Here is a 15,508-nt window from a genome sequence, read left to right on the forward strand (position 1 = left end):
TGAAGCGAGAAAAGGAAAAATAGTAAATTCCACAGCTTCCTCATAGGTCTGCCTGTCTGTACATGCTGACTTAGTTCCAACAACCTCAAAAAGGGAAATTGTTCTATTTATCTCTTCCCATCAACAAAATGCAAAAGAGATAACAGCCCATAAGCGACTTCTCATTTCCATAGCTACCAAACTGAAGCACACACACACACATATATATATATATATATATATATATATATATATATATATGTACACACAAACAAACTGGGTGACAGTATGAAGTTGGTGAACAAAACTGCACTCGGCCCCTTGCAGTTGCGTGAGGGTTAGCCATGTTAGCATTAGCCTGAAGGCCTTAATTGAGGCCAGGAGGGAGCATTTAATAATTGCTGTCACAAGATCAAATTTAATTCTCCTCTCTTCACAGCCACCACTGCTGTAGGGTAGAGTGAAACAAATTGTCATCAGAGATTTCTAAATGAACAAAGCTTTTAATTAGGGTGATTAGAATACTGTGGCATAGAGGAAGACTAAAGGGTGGGGGGTGTGATGAAATCATCAGTGGATTGTCTTCACCGTGATGTGTGGCTTTGATACAGTGTGGGGTGAAGAGTTGGGGCACGCGACTGCTATGGGAAGTTGTCTGTATCTTATAAGTCAGCAACTCGTGTCGCCCTAGAAATTATATCCTATTGGAGCAAATTCTTTTACCGCTTTCAGTGTGGAGCGAATTAAATCTAGCTGTTCAAGAACTGTATTTTTTTACGAGTGCTGCAAGAGCTCCTAACCGGCGCTGACATTTTTTCTGTTCAACCAGATCGATACGTTTTGCTAGTATCTAAAAATACACATAAAAAATTATTAATGTAATATTTCCTCAATTAAAAGAGGATGCTCTATTTAAAGCCGTGCCTCTGTGTCTGCTGAGCGGGCACCGCCGCAGACAGGAACAAAGGCCGAACCCAGAATGTTGGCCGGCCGTCTCTCACCTTAATCTTGTTGCATGTTCACAATAAAAGCCTCAGTTAAACAAAGTAAATAAATAATAGGTTGTTTCTATTAAAAGAACTTTTAATTTGAAATGGCTGCATGATGTGTTTAAAATTAAGCTGGCTGCTCTGTGTCGTATACAGTTCAGCTACAGCTGTTGTGTGAGTGTTTTAGGTCCCTTGGTTGATGACCGTCTCTGTGTTGGTAGAGATAAGCGAGTGCCAAGTACTCAACTGTTTTTCTGAGTTTTATCCAGAATGAGTCACTGTCCTCTAACAGACTGGTGAAGTAACTTTAACGTAGTCAAGGGAAACGAAGGTTTGTCTCATTAACAAGCCTGCTTCAGACAAAGACCTGTTACATTCTGCGGCTGAGATAAATAAAGGAACCGGGTTAACTTTCAAATCTTTACTGACATGTCCAGCCAAACAGACACTATTTCTTTCTTATGATTAGGGGCAAAATTTTCTTCAAAATGTATTCACTATTAGAAATTACTTGTATATATAAACCTCAATCCTAGGAGACAGGGTTGGAGTAAGCATAGCCCCTACAGTAATGAGGCCTTAGCTTCAGTTTGAAACCTCTTGACTCAAAACACACATACACACAGTTTCTGCCCTTCTCCCCTCCCCTCCGACTGGAGAACATTGCTAACATCCCGAGACATTGTCATACTCGGCAGAGTACATAATTGGGTGAATATGTCAGTGCTTTGTGTTCTTAGTGACATGACTCCCGGCTGTTCCTGTGGGGGGCTGGGTGTGCTCACTAAAGGGTTTCTACTGCAATTTTGTTACATTTGGCTTATTGTTCATTATGGTTTTACTTGTATTCTTCTAAATCCAGATAAGCATGTAACTCCTTATCCGTGCACGCAGACCTTGTCCTGTGACAGTGTGGTCATTTAAGCACGTGTGTGCATTAATTTTCTGTTCCTGTACCTTTAGTGTCAGCAGTTGGTCGCACCTGGGTCCTTCGGTAAACGTGGAAACATGCGAGTTGAGACAGTGGTTAATGCTGACTGAAGGGCGAGAGAGGGGGAGAGAGGGATGAAGAAGAAGTGAAAGAAACTGTGGTGGTGATGATAAAGTGAAACCTAGTGAAGTTATTTGTGTTTAAACATCAGATGTGTGTATCGCCACAATCAGCACCACTTCCATATTCAAAACCATTTTGATACCTCTAATTTCAGCCTCTCACACTGTACACTGATCTGTCGGGTACTTTGTCACCTCTTTTAAGCTAATCTTTCTTTTTTTTAAATATATAACTTCTATCTATGCATTATGCTTTAATTCAGCCATTGTCACTTCTTATGCTCGAGCCACGGAAAGACTGAATGTACGAAATGGTGATTCACTCCAGTCTTTCCGGGGCCTCTCCAAAATGTGGCTTGCCTATGCTTCTGCTTTTTCTTCTCTTCTCCTTTTTTCACTGATACCATTTTTTCCAGCTTGGTTCAAGAGTATGTTTGTGGCGAGCCGCGGTCCTCAAAATGTATTTATATATCTCTGATGTTCGTAAGTCACAGTCACAAAAAACAAAAAGCTGCTGAGAATTGAGCCACAACAGCCAGTCCATCTCCCTGTTGCTGTCGAGCTAGCTTTACCTAGCTTTAGTGTGGGCCTGTTTGCTCATCTACCTTTGGCCTAGCAGCTGCTGCTTACAGCCCTTGGCCTCCTTTCAAACAGAGGGGTTGACGCATCGTGTCAAATCATTTTGTCCTTGGGGCAGGCAGCATTAGGTTATGGAAAGATGGCTCTCACCTGTCTCCGTACTGGCTCTGACGGATGGCTACCTATCTGCGTTGCAGCTCTGATGGCCCAAGGCCTGCATTTCCTGGTGCTGAGTGAGACGTACAGCTGCCCAAACGAAGGGCAGACCTCTGTACACTGTCGCCTCCATTTCTATTCACTCATCATATCAATGTGATACTTTAAAATTTTAGAAAAATGCAAAAGTGATTATATAGACACATTACTTGTGGGAGCGTCCGTAAACGCTTTCACAATTAAACATGTCTGTAAGCTTTCTTGTAGTTTACACGAAAAACAGACACATCATCATTTATGCATTAGTCCTCCAATTTACATTCACTCTCTAAATTATTTTATAATCCTAATGCCTTAATTTAATTTGAAAATGTTTGGCAAAGTTTGCTGCTGTGATGAAAGCCACAGCAAAGTAAACAGAGAATGAATAAAGAAGAAGAATGACGTTCACCGCATCAAGGTACTTTTCTTCATGGGGATATTTTGACACTCCCCTCACAGGTATGCATTTATCACAAAAGATGCTCAGATGTGTTCAAAAGTAAAAAATAAAAAAAAAGTTTAGGGGGGTGTGCAACCAAGAACAACTAAAAATGCACTCATAACAAACCTGACAAATTCTTTTGTTCAAAAATGTTGAAACCAGTGAGTGTTTTCGTCTGATGCGTCACAGAAAGATTATGATTTCAACATTTATTTTTTTGCCTTTTGCTTTGATTCATGAGTTCCTGCATAACCCCCCACCCTACCCCGCCCCCACACTCCTTCAAAATATGTCATAGCCTTACAAAACCAAGAGACACGTTTTGAGGAACTAGAAGTAACTGAGGCCTGAAGTATTTCGTATTGAGAAAAACATGGTTTCTGTTCATTTGTCCTCTGGAAATGAGAGGGGAGCGTAGCAGTTGAGTTTTGAACCCTAATTCTTACCCTGCGATTTGGGGAAGGAAAGACCTTCAGCACCTTTGATTGTCTATGTCTGCTGATGTCACATCCTTCCCCCTCCCCGCGTATCTGTGTTTACTTCCCGTCTTTCCGTCGTTCGAGACCAGGCAGTGCTACTGTTGTAAAAATCAGTTTGAAGTTTGAAATTCAGGTATTAGGTTTTAAGTTAAAGTGGGGTTGGTAAGGAATTGAGACGTCACCTTGAGGACTTATTAAAATATATTTATAAATATTTATTTACTTTGTTCTATAATGTCTCTCACACTATAAGTTGCTGGGAGAGTGTCTAAAACTTGTGCCAATCAGAGACTAGTGGCTCACTTTGCTCCTCATCAATAGACGGGTGTCTCAGTTCTAAGGCACCTAGAGATTGAAAATAGAATACATGAGAAAGCGTCCCTGTCTCGGTAATGATACAACTAAACCATGATCTAATAGAGAGAGACAGGTGAAGACATATCCTCCAACACACATATACGTGCACACTTACACAGCAGCCTCTCAGTTTCAAGTTTAGCTCGAATGCTCACTGGGAAAAAAAAAAGAAGAAGAAAAAAAGGAATGAACACATTATAAGATGATCCACCGCTATCACTCTAATCCCCAGATGTACATGTTGCTAATCTCTTTAGCTGCTAACATGTTAAATTAGCCCTAATATCTGCTGAGATTCAAAACCATAGAGGCCCACCTACGTGTGGGCTACCGCCCAGGTTTAGGTCACTCGCCTCCCCCTTCACTCAAAAAAAGATACAGACTCTGGAGGGAGGGAGGGGGGGGGTGGCAGTGATAGCCATTCGTCACCCTGCCTATCTTGCTCTGACAGATGGGGAGTGTGGCGTGCCACATAGAGGAGTCACTGCCTGTAATGACATTAGAGGCACAATGAGACCTGATACACATTTTTTTTCCATCCTGCCTAGCCATCAACTTGCTCCTTTGCTTGATTCTTCCCCGCCTCTCATTTCTGCTGCTGTTATGCCTTCTTCTCGCCTTACAGAAGATAAAGTGTTGTCTGCTGCTATTTCCAAATCAAAAGTACAAATGCACAAAGTGCACATTTAACATGCAAACATGCACATAGCTGCAGCAAAAACACAAGAAAGAAACCTCCGAAAAATCTACACTGAAAAAATGAAAACAGTTTCTGAGCCAAAAAAAAGAGTTTCCTACATAACAGAAAAACTCGCGTACAAATCGAGCACCGTGAGTGTGTACTGATGTTGAGATTGTTTTGTGTAAAATGGTATTAAAACATTTTTTTTTCTATCCTCGTCTTCCAGGAAATGGGAGTTTATTTAAAAACGAGAGCGTTTATTTAAATGTACCATACACCTCCTAAAAGGTTTACTTACTGCAGTGTAAGATGTTATTTCAAATTCTCACAACCACATTTCCCATGAGGGACGGAGGACACTGGCATTGCACTTGTGCACACAGTTCATTTACAGTTGCCCCAGTTTTGTTTTTACGTTTCTCACAGAAATTCTCTGAATGCAGAAATAATCTCAACAGATGGTTGTGCACAACTTTAGTTCTTGGAAGTGGATCGTGTGTTCATTTCTCCTTATTTATTGCCACGTCCATCCACCTCATTCACAGAAAGAGGGGGAAAAAAAAACACAAACTGAAACTGTCTTTCAAAATGATGAATTAGCCCTGAGCATGAGTTAAAGTAAAGTTCCTGTTTTTTGTTGCCCCCTGATTCAAAGAAGTCATCTTCAGTGTATGTCCTCAATAACAAAGCCACATTAACAAGCACCCTACAGACGTCTATTAGAATGTGAAAAAGTGCCATGTGCTGTATATTAGTTTTTAGTGACTAAACACTTGGGAGAGGCGACCTAGAATCAAGCCTTGTGGTGCACTGAGTGTATATGTTCTCATTGTCCTCTCAGCTACACTTCTGAGACACAGAGAGAAAATGCTCATTAGATCTATGTGCTGAATTGCTCCTCTCTCTCCATCTCTCCCATCCTCCCCCAACCTTCATATCTCCCTCTCTGGCTCTCTCCCTCTCTCTCTCTCTCTCCATCCGTCTGCTTAACAGATGGGAGGGTCGTGGGCACAGCTCTTCCCCTCCCCCTGGAGAGGCCTGGTGCCTGTTCAAAAGATCCCTCTTTATGCTTCTCTCCATTTCTCTGTTTTTCTCCCAGTGCTCTTCTTCTCTTTTTATTGTCACCTTTAAAGCTCGAAGATACGATAAAACCGGCAGAGGCATAACCGTCGTCCTTCAGCACGCTCGGTGCCGGCGTGCCCTCTGACCTTAGCATTTGCCCACCCCGGCCTCCTTCCAGTTACCACACATTAGTGTGAATACAGGCATACCGCTAGTCAACAAGTCTACAGAGTATAACGGAGCTCTTTTGTTTATTCTTCATCTCCCACAGATTCATTCCCTATTTGCCTGCTTCGGGATTAGTAAATTGGCTTAATGTGCAAGTTTGCTAGGTTGGTTTTTTTTTTCTGCTGTCTTGCACCATGTGTCTTCATTTTTTTGTTTTGTTTCTTTCTCATCCTCTTTGCCCTGTCAAGGTCAGATGTCAGTGTCGCTGCCTTGCAAGACATTCCTGCCAAGGACAACTGTGTTGTCCCACTTGACCACGTTCACTAAGCAGTGCTTATTTCCTGCTTTCCCCTCCACTTCACTGTCTTGGCGTCACGAGGCTAAATTGGATTTAGTGATTCACTGCTAATCTGTTAAGTTAACCGATGATCTCTCCAGCGCTGGGGAAGGGAACGCAATGGGGAAGTGGGCACTTGTTCTTTTTTTTGTTTTGTTTTTTGTTTTTTTTACCCAGGAGCTGCCTGGCACCCATAAGGGACGGGGGTGGGTGTGAGGAAAAGTGAGGGGTGGTGGCAGGAGTGGGGAGGGGAAGTGGGGGGGGCAACTTGAGTTGTTGTTGTTGTTGTGTAGGAGGAGGTAAAGGAAGCAGGAAAAAGATGGGATGGGGAAGGAGGCTGGGTGAAGTTAAGAGGCACCAACATGGGGGTAAGCAGCAGCAGAGCTTCACCTCAGGGAGCGTTGGCTGGTGCTCAGAGCCAAAAGCGGGGATTAAATGTTCAGGACACGAGCTTAATCTTAGTGTTAATGTTACGTAAGGCCTAAGGTGTTGCCCCAGCGGGTGTTGACATTGAGAGGTTCAACTCTGCTCAGCGTGCTGTGGGAGGAACACGGAGGAGGTGCAGGCCAGGAGGCAGGGATCATGAAGGTAACGCCTCCTTGTTTGGAGCGATGCCCGGACTGGGTAGTGTTGAGTACAAAGACTGGGAGGGGATGATGCTGTCAGCCTGTGATTGAGGTACGCTGGCTTGATTGATATCCTTGTCTGGCTGTCTTGTGCCAAGCGCCTTAGTGTTGGCTTGTAATCCTAGTTTGTCTGACAACATCCTTTTTTGTTTTCTTCCACAGGGCAGCTCTTTGTGTGTCTGTCTACGGATGGGTGTGTTTGCACAGAGCAATGCTAAAATGTTTTGGATAGCCTCTTCAGAGCTGCCACAGAGTTATTTTAGATCTTGTTATTATTATGATGGTGCAGTCCGGCTGTTGTCCTAACTGCCAAATGACGCATTTATGTTCGTATCTCAGTTCTTCCATGAGTGGGTGTATTCCAAACCATCATCTCAGGAAGTTTTTTGTCATGCATTTCATTATTGTTGAGACTGTATTGTCTCACTTTTTTCAGTTTTTGTGTGATGGACATTTTTGGCAGGCAATCTTATAAAATCCATAAAAATCAATGCAATGCTGTTTCTTTAATACAATGTAATATACTTACCAAATCCGTGTTTCGCATACATACACTGAGAAGGCCTCAATTATAATGCAGGATTCTAAATTTTGAGTCGTGAATAAAGCACAGAGCCTGCATTTCATGCTGCAAATGGAAAAGATAGCTACAGCCTTGCTTGCGCTACAGGCCTTGGTCTGTCATTAAGAGCCACTGCATCCCTGGATGTCTCTATTATGAGTTTTCATTATCAATGTCCTACTCTCTAGCACAAAAAGGTCAAGTGCATAGCAATGTGCTGCATTCACCTGAGGGGTTCAGATCTTTCTTGTGCATGTTACTCAATAAATACATGGATTCAGGTTAGCAGGAGGTAAAAAAAAAAAAGGAAAGGAAGTGCATTACAATGTGCAGGTATGTGTGCAGGAGTGCGCAAAGGAGAGAATATGAGAGAGTGAGGAAAAGAGCAAGGGTGTTTGAGAAAAAGGAGAGAGAGAGAGAATGATAGAGAGAGAGACTGAGACTGACATGTCTTTTGGTGAAGCGGTGTCGTCTTCCACATCAATGTCTGATGCTTGTGCTGCCAGGTGCCGGAAATCTGGTTCAGAAAGGAGAGAAGAGAGAAGAAGGGGAAAGTAGAGAAAAAAAGGCAGGGTAGATGGAGGATTTTTTTATTTTTTTTTTCATGTGACGGCGTTGACAGCTCCCCTGCATTGCACTGAGCTTAAATAATGGGATGCTCATTTGCATAACGAGGGACGTTATCACCTCTACTGTCAAAAGAAAACACAACAACAGTTCTTCTGCTCCTCCCTGAGATAGATTGGGTTGGCCTACTTTAGCACTCTGGAGAGATGCACTGGAGCTCTGGCTTAGCCAAGCTCACACAAGAGCACACAGTTATGCGCACGCACACACACAGATGTACATGCACACGTGTACACACACACACAGTCGCTCAGTCATGCAAACTTTTCAGAGCGCAACTCTGCTCTTCCGCCCATTCAGTCCGGCGCTTCAGCTGCTGGCCTGCACCTCTGGAACACAGGTACACTCACATTAAACTGTGCACGCGTTTATTGGCTACTCCGATATCTTCCGGACATGCAAGGGTTTTTTTCTCCAAGAAACCATTGTGTATCAAACTGTTATGTTGCCACATTTTACTTATTTTTACAAAGGCTTTGTTTTACCAGAACATGGCAACACTCTTAGGTCCTCGTTTTTTACATCTGTATACTATCCTAGCATATCGCATCTGCCATTTTGGAGATGAGCTGCAGATAGAGTAGAAAAAAGTCGCGGCTGGCAGCTCCACTGTCAATACAGTGCAGTTTCATGGGAAGAAACAAAATGTATTTCTCAGTGTGGAGGTAATGTTACAGTGTTGGTGATTAGAGCGTTTAAGTTAGCGGCACTTCCAAAACACTGTCAAACTCTCTGTGAACGAGGCGAGATCCTGACAGTGCTGTCTCCTCTCATAGTCGGTGCCTAGGAAGAAAAAAAAAAGCAAAAACTGATTTGCATGATATCGACAGTGAAAAACACAGCGGTTCTCACAACATTGTTGACAGATTCTTTGTCTTTCTTCACCCTCCCTTGTGGCTGCCACGATGCCACTTTTATTATTTTTTTTTCCCTCTCAGTATTTTGCCATATTTCATTTCATTTAATGCTTATTCTCCCCGACCCCTCCCTTCTGTCTTGCAGGTACAGATGCTGGAATCTTTGAGTTGATTGAAACAAATAGAAAGCAGGAAAAAAAAAGAAGAAAAGACAAAGCAAAGGAAGAGCTGAAACGTGAAGAGAACCGGAGAGAGAGAGAAGAGAAGAAGAAAGAGAAGAGAGAAGAAAGCTTGAAGTTCTTTAGAAAGAGGAGAGAAAGAAAGAGACGGGGACGATGGGGAGGAAAAAGATTCAGATCACGCGGATTATGGATGAACGCAACAGACAGGTAAGTCCCGGGGGGATGGGAGGATGGATGAGTATGAGGATGGGGGAGAAAAGGGTGGAGGAGGGAGGAAGGAGAAACACCCTACACCCCACATAGCTCTTAACAATGAAGGTTTCTGGGAGTCTGGGCAATATGCGAGCTGGGAGACAGAGCAGTCCTTGCAGGGAAAGTACAGATATTGCTTTTGGTGGAGGAGTTCCATCAGCTTAGAATAGCAATGTTTGTTTCCCTTCAATCTAACAATCCAGTGTGAGGACACGAGGAGTGTACAGTGTTTCCTAAAATGGATTTTGCTTTAAAACTGTTGGGATTTTTAAAGCACATTCTGCATATCGCAGAGAAGTCTGAGGGGTGCAGCCTACGCTCAACTGAAGCACCCTTCACACACCCAAGCCCTCACACCATGCCACCCTGTTTAGCTCCCTGCCAGTGGAATATTACCGGGCAGAGGGTGGTACCACCAGTGAGGCAGGGTGGAGGAAAATATAAACAAACAACCAAACAGAGGGTTCGGGATGGTCTGAAATGACACACTGGGACGCAAACACTGAAATGCTATTTTTCTCGAGCTAAATCAGTAACAGTGGAAGTGCTGTAGCTTTCCTCTGCCTAGAATAATACACATTAATTTAAAACAAAATGTCAACAACCAATGTTAAGAGTCAAAGAATCCTCTTAACGACAGCTGGCATCACTTGAGACTTGGGATAATAAATTGTGGACACTACTGTCTCAGGCAGGAGACAGAGCTCTCTCACTGCCCTTGAGGCCCACAATCGATCACTTCCTGTGGCATAGCTGACCACTGACACTTTGTCAGCTTCCTGGCAGCCCAATTGGATCCATACGTTGCTAATGTGGCCCCCGGATCACAGGTCAAACACACACACACCAGCACACACACAGTTCTGAACACAATCCGTTTCAATGCTGCTTGAGACTTCTACACCGCGTGACATTCTCAATAGTATTTCTGAGCCATTTCACAATGTGCTTTTTTCAAACAGTCATATGTGGCCGGAGCAAAGGCTCGGTGAATTGATTGGAGTGTGCCGGGGGAGTAATTGAAGTAGATGTTGGCCCTTGTCGTGACTAAGCTCAAGTGTGTTTGCAAGAAACAAGAAGATAATAGGAAGTGTGTAAGAAAGTTTGCGTGCTGGACTCAAAGAAGGTCACATCAGAAATGTTGTTTCTCAGAATCACAGATGCAGCATAAAAAGAAAGAGTGTAACCAAGAGTCATGTATAGAGACAGTTTTTGAAAAGTATGGAGGATGTGAGATGGTATATCTTTGTTTGTTATTGAGAGAGCCAGACGGACAGACAGGCAGAGAAACAAAGAAAGAGCAAGGAAGAGGTCACCGAGTTTTAGATGAGGACTAAAACTATCGTGTTTCAGCAGCACCCACACTTCCTCCTTGCTGTTATCTCAGCCCTCCTCTCTTATCCCACCTAAGAATGGGCCCGGGCTCTTCGACTCCTGAGGAAAAGGAGAGAAAGAGGGAGACAGGAAGGACACCTGAGGGAAATCGATGCCTGAGATATCCGGGCTTCACTTACAGGGAGAGGAGAAGGAGGCAGGAGAAGAGACTGAGGAGAGAGAAAGGGTTCATTGGGAAAAGAAAATCAATATATCGCAGGATTTTGTTGTTTTGATCCTTAAAACCATAGAGTGCTCGTTGATATTATGTACTCATTGTTGCTTTTAAGCGATTTCGATTCCTCCTGATATTATATCATCGAGTCATGTGGAAAGCACCACATGTTCTGTGGAGCATAATGTCATAAAACCTACAGCCTAAAATAAAAATGACATCACCGTGTTTTGAAGAGGCGGATATCACAAGACAGGGACGGAGACAGACACAGAAACTTAAATTTTCTTTTTTAAAGAAAAAAAACCAGAAGCTCAAGCTTTACATATTTTCACTTCCTTTTTGAGGAAATGTCCCAGAGCCTGAGCCAAATAAACACCAGAGGACTTTTTGCAGTGTTGCTTTTGACCTCACATTCTTCACATACTTTCAGTGTTTTACGTGTTTCTGAAAGCCCTTCTACAGCCTTAGCAGGTTACGATCTTGTTTGAATATTGTTATAAAATAAAATATATTGTTATTTTCCATAATATTCATTTCCAAAAGTTTTGGGAGTTGCATAAAAAACAAAACAGGATATGGCGCAATTCCTGCATTGTCCTTCAATACAATATATAGAGCGACTGTAACATTTCCTTGGTTATGACACTCTTTCTAACGCAGCCCTCTTTGGAGTGGCACCACTCTGTGTAGCTGTCAACGCTACCTTTCCACCTACAGGGCTTTAGTGCCTCCTCACCCCTGCTCTCCATGCAGCTGCACCATCATATTGGGCACAGGGCCTGGCTCTCTCTGGGCGGCCACTTTGGGCTGCCACCTCCAGGCCCCGAAACACTTCCCAAGAGCAGTGGCAGAGGGGCCAGGCCTCCCTGGCGTTGACTGGCTGCCCGGAGTGCTGGACAGTGGGCAGCAGTGTGTGAGCCCTGGCTCCAAGCCGCCCGACCACTCAGACCCTCTCCTAGCCTCGGGCACATGAAAGAGCCCCCTGTGTCATAAACTCATGGGCTGTTCACAAAGAGCAGACTCTTGAGCCAGCTTGCAAACGCGCACAGATGGACAGGCGCACACAAGTTAAACGTACAGGTGTGCGCACGCGCCCGCACGCGTCGACACCATGGGCGTAGACCGATCGTAGCACACACCTTAGACGGTTCATTTGGAGCCTTTGTTAACGCAGCAGTGACAAACGCATATGTGTATGCACATGTACACATCTAAAAACACATCTATCTCTCTGGAGCCCGTGTTGTGCATCGACTAATTTGTTGCAATTGGCTCTAATTAGTGTTACCTCTCCAGCCAGTCTGCTCAGTGGGCTTAATTTAGGATGACTTGTTTGTGTGAATCATTGTGTTTGTGTGTGTGCGTCTTTGTGTCGGACATATGGGTTTCATGGGGGAAGGGACCCGAGGCCAAAGGTTAAACATGTATCAGGTCATCAGTGACAGGAAGTAAAACACGAGGATCTCCCAACTCCCCCAAACAACAGCCATACCAGCACACACTCGGCCAAAAGAAGCTTTAAAAGTGCGGTGACTTTGTTTTTTGGTGTGTTTTTAAAAAAAATTTCTCTCTGGTGAAGAGAGCCACGTTAACTGCACCGCTGTCGCTGTAGTAAGAGGGTCTTTTTGTTTCTACGACAAAGCGTTCTTCCCTCCAATCAACAGTACCAGGGTGAGAAAATGTGCGAGTGACATTAACAGCAGGAAAATAATGAGGCCCACAGGGTAGCTCCTCACCCCTGCACCCCTCCTCTAATTCCCTGTTTCCCACCTTCTACCATCTCGTTCATTTACCACACCGAGTGGCACTCCTTTCTATCGTGTGTTCAGCTAACCTGTGGGCTCGCTAAGCTCTCACCTTCACTTTGTTTCCCCCATTTTTTCCGCTCATTTTTTTTTTGTCTCATCCGCCAGTTCGTCACTTCACTCTAACCACTCTCCCCACTACAAAGCATCAATGTTATAGCTTTCGATAGTTCCTTTCCTTTGTGTGCTCTGGAATTCATCCCTTTTTGAGCTATTAAAAGAAATCTGTGTATTAATGAAAGCATATTTTGCTGGATAAGTAAAAAAAATTAAAAATAGTGGGCATACCATAAAAAGTTTGTTGCTAATGACACCAGCCTTTTTATTTGGCCTTGGTTTTATTCATTTTTTTTTCATCTATAACTTTCAGATGAGCTCGTAATCTGCAGATCATTTGCACTCTCACCAAAATGTTCTCATGTATTAATAAAAATAAAAAATAAAAAATGGGGTAATGTGGTTTTCCTCCGAACTGATTACCGGAACAATCAGACACACATGTAGATAAAGTGAAATGAGTTTAAACCAATTAGTTCCCTGTTTTTACTTATTTTCCTATTGCGAAAATCTGCTAAAAGTAAAAATAGCATCCCTTGCATAAAGTATACAGCCTCGGCCTCAGTGCCACACTGACAGTTTATACCCTTCAAATGGATGACAGCAAAGTTATTTTTGTCTTTCTGACCACTAACTTGGGCCTTGCAAATGTGACATCCCCTTTTTTTAGTCAGCGGGTATATCCTTTTCCAGTTGCGGTTTTTCAGCATAAACAAGAACATGCTGAGATGTAATTACTTGCTCGGCTAAGAAAAACAATCTAAACTGGCGTGGACTTGAAGACATCTATGGTTGTACCTGCCATTATTAAGCTATCACCATCACGCAATTTTTTAACTAACGTGGGATTAAGATACAAAACGTTTGGACCACACTCTCTCCCGCTCTTCGGTGTACAGTGCACCCTGTGATAGGATGACGAGTGGGGTTTTTGAGGAGAGAGAAGAGCACGGCATATATTAGAGGTGGGACAAAGCCTCTTTTGTCGTAATGCCTGTCTTAACAGCGTCTTGGCTGTGAGGCAAAGTTCAAGCCAAGGTCTTCGGCTCCTCTTATTCCTTTTGCGTAAGCTCGTGTCTTCCTGCTCGGCCCCTGACAATGGGATAAGTGTTTGTTTCAAGTCAAATCTCGCTGCTCCATAGGTGACTGACATCTATGTGTGTGTGTGTGCATGTGTGTGTCTTCACATGGCCATGTTTGGTTTGCTAACCAGCAGTTTTTTGGTGCCTGTCTCCCCACTCCTCCTCTTCCTTCGCCTCCTCCTCCCCCAGGGAAGCAGGCAGGAGGTGGGAAGCAGAAGCGAAGCCATTGTGAAGGGGAAGCCACTGGCCTCTTCCTGTTATGAGAGGAAATGCATACAAATGTGCTTCCTGTGCGTCCGCCCCCTCTTTTCTCCTCCGTCTTTCCCCTCGTCTTTCTCTCACCCATGTGGCAGAGATTCAGCCTCTCTCCCCTCCTTTCTCTGTGTCCCTCTGCTTTTCCTGGGTGTTTCTCTCCATGTGAGCCAGATCAAATGCAGCAAGCGGAGAAGAAATTATTAAATTTTTATACATTTGTTTGAATTACTTTTTTTTTTGTTTTTTTTTCACCAGTCATTTTCTGGTGATAGCACACCAACTCACAAGCTGACAGAAAAAAAAGAAAGAAAAACAAAAACAAATTAACTCAAATTTGTTCAATAAAAATTTACAAAAGAGAGACTTTAACAGGGCAGCTAATGGTAACGCAGCTGAGTGGTTGCTGGGTTGTCTGTTTGTGTGTGTGCATTAGTCTAAAGCTCTCCTGGGATGGGTTTGTGGAGGAGGATAGGGGTGAGTGAATAAGATGTGTGTTGCAGCGAGTGTACAGTTTACGAATAGTTTAGTTCATGTAAATAAATGCCCAGAGTAGTACTTAATAATTGTTTGTAGATGCTGTGGAAGTGTGGGGATGATTTAGTGTCCTTCACAGGGTCTTTTGAAGGTAGTCGTTGCCGAGATCTCTTCTATAACTGAGTAATCTCTTAGGAGCTTAAGCTTGTTGAAGTAACATTTGGACTTTCTGATACTTGCGAGGTTCCCCTGCACATGCATTCATTCAACCTTTGCAAGGTTCAGGCCAAACTTCCTAATTCTGTCTTTTTCTTTTTTTTTAATTGAAGAACGAAAATCAGAAAGCATCACGTTGAGACATCACTGAGATTTGAGTTCTGATAAACTCGTTTTTTGCATATTTTATGGGAAGAATTTATGTGTCAGGGTTAGAATTTGAATATGGTTAGACTAGCATGCCAAGACATCTGTAAAGTAATGTGTCCCATTCCAATTGGTTTAGGTCTTTACCTTCAACGATGACCAAAAATAATCAACGCATTTTTCCTGCGTACTTGTATGTGTGCTTTTATGTGTGTGAAGATAGGTTTCACACTCTCGTTACCAATATACTGTGAAAAGACACAGTTGGGTTCACACTCACACACTCGCACTGTTCCCTTTTACCAGCATGCACGGCACTGTAATGTCATTCTCTCTGTTATTAACATAGTGATGTGACTAACAGCACCCACTGACCAAGGAAACAAAGATTAAACCCACACTGACATATGGGTGGTTTACAAAATGTTTTGTGTTTTAACAGCAAAGACAGAGGACTCATTGAGTAAAAGAAATGTATCAGATTTCAGA

The 15,508-nt window shown here is 43.2% G+C and overlaps 1 protein-coding gene across 16 annotated transcripts in view; it reads left to right on the forward strand.

Annotated features, from left to right (window-relative positions):
* Positions 1 to 15,508, forward strand: part of mef2cb (myocyte enhancer factor 2cb) — a 66,257-nt gene that overhangs the window by 21,987 nt on the left and 28,762 nt on the right. For all 16 annotated transcript variants that reach the window (XM_026186841.2, XM_080309122.1, XM_080309128.1 and 13 more), the window contains one exon: positions 9,143 to 9,386. In XM_026186841.2, coding sequence (XP_026042626.1) covers positions 9,333 to 9,386 — 54 coding nt within the window. In that variant the 5' untranslated portion in view covers positions 9,143 to 9,332. The remainder of the gene's footprint in view (positions 1 to 9,142; positions 9,387 to 15,508) is intronic.

This window comes from Astatotilapia calliptera, chromosome 12 (genome assembly GCF_964374335.1).
Source record: "Astatotilapia calliptera chromosome 12, fAstCal68.1, whole genome shotgun sequence".
In the NCBI taxonomy this organism is placed as follows: domain Eukaryota; kingdom Metazoa; phylum Chordata; class Actinopteri; order Cichliformes; family Cichlidae; genus Astatotilapia; species Astatotilapia calliptera.